General features: G+C 37.5%; 1 protein-coding gene across 2 annotated transcripts; it reads left to right on the top strand.

Annotated features, from left to right (window-relative positions):
- The first annotated feature begins 1376 nt into the window (after positions 1 to 1376).
- LOC121420809 lies at positions 1377 to 5152 on the top strand. Of its 2 annotated transcripts, XM_041615443.1 has the most exons (4): positions 1377 to 2176; positions 2538 to 2601; positions 3746 to 3842; positions 4797 to 5152. In XM_041615443.1, exons 1-4 carry the CDS (start codon positions 1822 to 1824, stop codon positions 4881 to 4883), a joined length of 603 nt encoding a protein of 200 aa, XP_041471377.1. In that variant the 5' UTR covers positions 1377 to 1821; the 3' UTR covers positions 4884 to 5152. The 2 variants fall into 2 exon arrangements, with proteins under 2 accessions (XP_041471377.1, XP_041471378.1); XM_041615444.1 differs by lacking the exon at positions 2538 to 2601.
- The last annotated feature ends 273 nt before the right edge of the window (positions 5153 to 5425 follow it).

Genomic DNA, 5425 nt, shown 5'->3' with positions numbered 1-5425 from the left:
ATATCCACTGTTCTGAAAAATAAAAATGCGCCTGACATTTTTTTTATTTCCCGCGGGTTGTTTGTTTTGTTTTTCCTCGCGACGCGCGCCAGACAAAAGTTTGATGACACGCGTATTTAAATGACGTCCTAGCGCATTTATTGTCTCTCACCAATAGTCTGGTTATCGCGCGACGCCACACAATAATATTTAGCATTATTTCGTGGAGTTTTCAGTATAAAAAAAATAATGAAATCGAACAAACGAAAAAAATTAACTCTACAATCTACCAAAAAAGTGCGCTGAGTGAGGGGCGGAGCATAAGTGGTCACAAAATCTGAGCGGAGTGGACCCACTGATCTATAGAGATCAGTGAGTGGACCTTCCTAAAAGCAACACTGCCGTGTGTTGCTGCCCTCTACGTTCATTTGGTTTGTGCGAAATTGAATTAAACTGCATGTACGATGATATATTCATTTATATCAACATAGTATACTGTCCGCCCATGACAAAAGCGAGTATGGGACAATTTTTTTCAAAATTCACCTTTTCATTCCAAACTGTTGTAATAGTCATGTTACACAACCTGCACCATATTGCAACTCCCTTAAAGGGGAAGTTCACCCTGACAAAAAAATTATTGTAAAAATAGCAGAAAAAATAATAAAAAAATATTGCCGAAGGTTTGAGAAAAATTCATCAAATAATTAAAAAGTTATTAGAATTTCAATTATTTGATTTGTGACGTCATATGCGAGCAATATTCCTACATAGCGAATGGTAAAAAATCAATGAAATGTCATTTTCTCAGAAAATTAAAAATGGTTTTCACTGGAACTTTTGTATATCAATAGACAAATCATTTCACACCCGATCATAAAAAGAAAACAAAATTAAGTCATCAGGAACCATACAAAATTTGAAATTCATACATTTTATATTACATAACACATGGGGCAGATGCTCGTTTATGACGTCACAAATCCAAAATTTTGAACTCTAATAATTTTCTTACTCTTTAACGGATTTTTCTCAAACTTTCACCAATATTTTTGACTATTTTTTCTGCAATTTTTACAACAAAGTTTTCTTCAGGGTGAACTTCCCCTTTAATACCATAATTAATGAGTTATTAAGATATTAAAAAGGAATGATGTTTCCTATTGTTGGTTACGTGCTTTGCATTCCAAGTATGCAAATCAGTTGGAGAGGCGGGAAAGTTAAACTGTGTGCAGTCATGTAAGAGTAGTTTGAATCATTGACCGTTTTCAGCACGCAGCGGACAAGTCACGCTTCTAATATCCTCCTCGCTGGACACGTTTTATTGTAACCTTTCCTAACTTAGCAACGTCGTATAGCTGTAACTGTACATTGGGTAAGAGCTATATTATGGCGGAATCCTCCGACGCATTTGTTTTGGGATCATTACCTTCCTCTGTTAGAAAGCCTGATAATAACTTATCCCCTAATGTGGACTCAGTCCCAGTAACTAACAATTCGGTAAATCATAACCCACAAGGGCAACAGTTTCAAATCATCAGCGCCGATAATATATCGGCCATTATAAAAGAGGCTGTGGGTGGATTAAGGATTACGTTGACCAAGCAATAGCTTCTCAAAAAGAAGCTACCTCTAAAGTAATTGAATCAGTTAAAGTGAATTTCAAATTCATAGGTAACAAGCTTCAATTTGAATTTAACAATTCCCAACTTGAGCGTGTCCAAACTGCGACGAAGGCGATCAAGAAGGGAGATAATGCTTCCGCGATTTTAGAGCTTCAGAAAGTAGAATATGATATCCTCAAGCGTAACAAGCTCATTAGGATTGTAGACAAGTCTGAAGATGGTTGGAAGGTGGTTGATGAGTACTTATCGGAGGAACTCGCAAGTGATTCCGATGACGACAAGAAAATCAGAGCTGCTCAAAACAGAGCAGCTTCAAAACGTAGGAAATCGAAGATTAACAGGTCCAAGGCTACACCCTACAAATCCCAACGTCGGCCTCAGGAAACTTTCCCTAATCCTGATGCTACTTTTCGAATATATATGCAACAAGGTCGACCTCAAATTAACCAGGTTCATATATCGAAACCATTCGACGTATGCTTCGGTTGCGGCAAGTCGGGACATTGGAGGAGGAATTGCCCGAATACCAAACCCACCAAAGAAGGCACAGGCCTCTAAAGATACCGGATTCGGTAAGCATAATTTTGACAATTTAGACATGTTTGAAGCATTCCTCTGGATATAATCCTATAGCATTAGTGTGAGTACGTGGTACCATTGGTGTGAATTAATTGTTTGAATGTAGACGATGGGTCGAATCGGAATCTCACAGATAATCATATGGTAAAACCTATATCTTTCATTTTAAAATGATTTTTGGATAGACCTTAAGAAGGCAAATCCTTTACTGAGAAATACTGTCACGTTGTATGGGTCTTATAGTAATCATGAAAATCGTCACTCTTATAAGAATTAAAAACATGCATGCAATGAGCACAATTTATTTTGGTGTCATTGGATATCAGTATGTTTGCTTGGATTCTTGTCTTTCAGCAATACCTGAATTAAGCGAAAGAGTCGAAAGAGATCTGGAATCGGAGAGGGGAGAGATGAATCGGTATGAAATAGAAGATTACAGAATCAACTATTTTGAATACGAACAAGGTAGAGCTGAACCCATTGTTAGAGGAAAAATGAAAGCCAACGCTGACTTCTGGAAATTAATAGGAGCCACAGAAGAAGTAGTGAAAATGATTCAATTTGGTTATAAGATACCCCTTCTTGAGACACCCCCTCCAAAAGTGTTTCAAAATAACAAATCAGCCCTTGAGCACACAGACTTCGTTTCTGAAGCTGTTCTTGAACTATTGAATAAAGATTTGATCTCCGAAGTGAGTTCTGTTCCAGAATACGTCAACCCTCTTATAGTTTCTGTTCAAAATTCTGGCAAGAAGCGCTTTATCTTAGATTTAAGATATATTAATCAATACGTTTGGAAACAAAAGGTATGCTTTGAAGACTGGAATGTAGCACTGGAATACTTTCAAAAGGGTGACTACATGGTTTCCTTTGACCTTAAGTCGGGATATCACCATACTGATATATTTGAAGAACATTGTAAATATTTATGTTTCAGTTGGAACTTCAACGGAATTATTAGATATTTCTCTTTTAAGGTACTTCCTTTTGGCTTGTCCTCTGCTCCATATATTTTCACTAAAACAATTAGACCTCTTTTCAAGCATTGGAGAAACAAACATGTTTTTGTAGTTGTATTTCTAGATGATGGATGGATTAGAGCATCCTCCTTTCAAGAATGTGAAGATATTGCCACAGCAGTCAGAAATGACTTATTGAATGCGGGTTTAGTGCCTAACGTAGAGAAGTCAGTATGGATACCTACTCAGAAAATTGATTGGCTTGGTTTAACTTGGGATTCTAAAAGTGGCACTTTACATGCATCAGATCGTAGAATTATCAATATTTTGCATTGCATAAACGATATGATCACAGAATTACCACACACTACCGCTAGAAAGTTAGCGGCCTTTATAGGTAAAATTATTTCCTTGCTACCTGTAACTGGGCAGATCGTACAGTTGAGAACTAGATTTTCTTCAATTGCTGTTGCCTCATGCAAACACTGGGACAAAGAAATTAATCTATCCACACGAAATGATATCACAAAAGAACTGTTCTTCTGGAGAGATAATGTGAAGTCTTTAAATGTACGAAATATCTTGCATTATTCTATACCGCAGATACTTGTCTTTTCAGACGCCAGCCACATCGGGTGTGGAGCTTGGTCAGCAGAGTGTGGCGGACTCAAATTCCAACACATCTGGTCAGAAGAGCAAGGTAAAAGTTCCACTTGGAGAGAACTTAAAGGTGTTGCACTGGCAGTACATGCATTTGGAAAGAGTATAAGAAACCAGACAGTCAAGATTTTCACCGATAATACTGGAGTAGAGAAGATCATAAAGAAGGTCAGTATGAAAAATGATCTCCATCAGCTGAGTATTGACTTAGCAGAATACTGTAATCAAATGAATATAGTAATGGAGGTACAGTGGATACCGAGAAAGCAACATCAAGAGGCAGATGCCTTGAGCAGAGAAATAGATTTTGATGATTGGGGTGTTTCAGAAACTTTTTTATCTTTTATGGATAAACTTTGGGGACCACACACAGTTGATAGATTTGCAGACGATCACAACGCTAAGATTCCGAATTTCAATTCCAAATTTGCATCCCCTAAGACTAATAAAGTAGATGCATTTTCAGTGTCCAGGGAACATCACAATAATTGGTTAGTTCCCCCAATCAAATTGGTGCCAAAAGCTATCAGACACACTAAAGCAAGCAGAACAATAGCTACTCTTGTGGTTCCTAACTGGCCTTCTGCACCCTTTTGGCCTTTACTTTTCTCAAGAAATAGTAAATTTTCAAGCATTATCCGTCAGATCATCAAGTTTTCTGATCCAACTAACATTTTCGTTCAGGGTCGAAATAGAAATACAGTTTTCGGATCCGATAAATTCAAAAGTGGAGTAATTTGTCTACGTTAGACGGTAGATAGAATGAGTGACAGAATCTCACTGGAGATGACTATGAATGACACTGTCTCACTGGAGAATGTGTAAAATTAAACACTGGTTTTCCTTAATTGTGAAGTGTTGTCTGTTTGCATCTGCACTGGCAGTAGCAACATGGATGTATATTATTAGTGATTGCACTGGCAGTTTTTCATGGAAAACTCATCTTCACAGAGGAGGATGTATCCTCTTTGCTTTCATTTTGTATTTTATACAGGACATTGACTTCAAAGACACACTCACAAGAGTCTTAGAAGCTTCCCGGGCAGAGAGCACGGTCAAGAAATATAAACGTGCAGTATAGAAGCATGGAATGCGTGGTGAAGAAACAGTGGCACGTCATGTCAAGACTTATGTCAAGAAAGCATTGCAAGGTACTTTATATTTTTGTTCAATGGAGGATCTCCATATAGCAAAATAGAGACAGCTTTTTATGCTTTAAAATGGCAAGTTGATTGTTCAATTAATACAAGGAACAGAAGTAACCCTTGCGAATCTAAGTTCTTGAAATTGATTTTAGAAGGGATCAAGAGGATCCTAGCAAGACCGGTGAATAGGAAAGAACCTATTACCCCTGACATGCCTTTGAGTATCGTTCATAAGTTTGACTCTGGATCTGTGAAAGATCATCGTAATTGCTCTATGTTATTGTTAGCATATGCAGGTTTTTTAAGATTCGATGAACTTTCCAACATTAAGCTTAGTGACATTGAATTATTTGACTCTCATATGAAAGTTTTCCTTGAGAAAAGTAAAACTGACCAAATTCGAGAAGGAGCCTGGGTAATCGTTTCTACCACTGGAAAAGCGACATGTCCAGTTAATATGATGCGCAGATATTTAGAG

The sequence above is a fragment of the Lytechinus variegatus genome, chromosome 8 (genome assembly GCF_018143015.1).
Source record: "Lytechinus variegatus isolate NC3 chromosome 8, Lvar_3.0, whole genome shotgun sequence".
NCBI classification, from domain to species: Eukaryota; Metazoa; Echinodermata; class Echinoidea; order Temnopleuroida; family Toxopneustidae; genus Lytechinus; species Lytechinus variegatus.
This window is presented reverse-complemented; position numbering and strand designations above follow the sequence as displayed.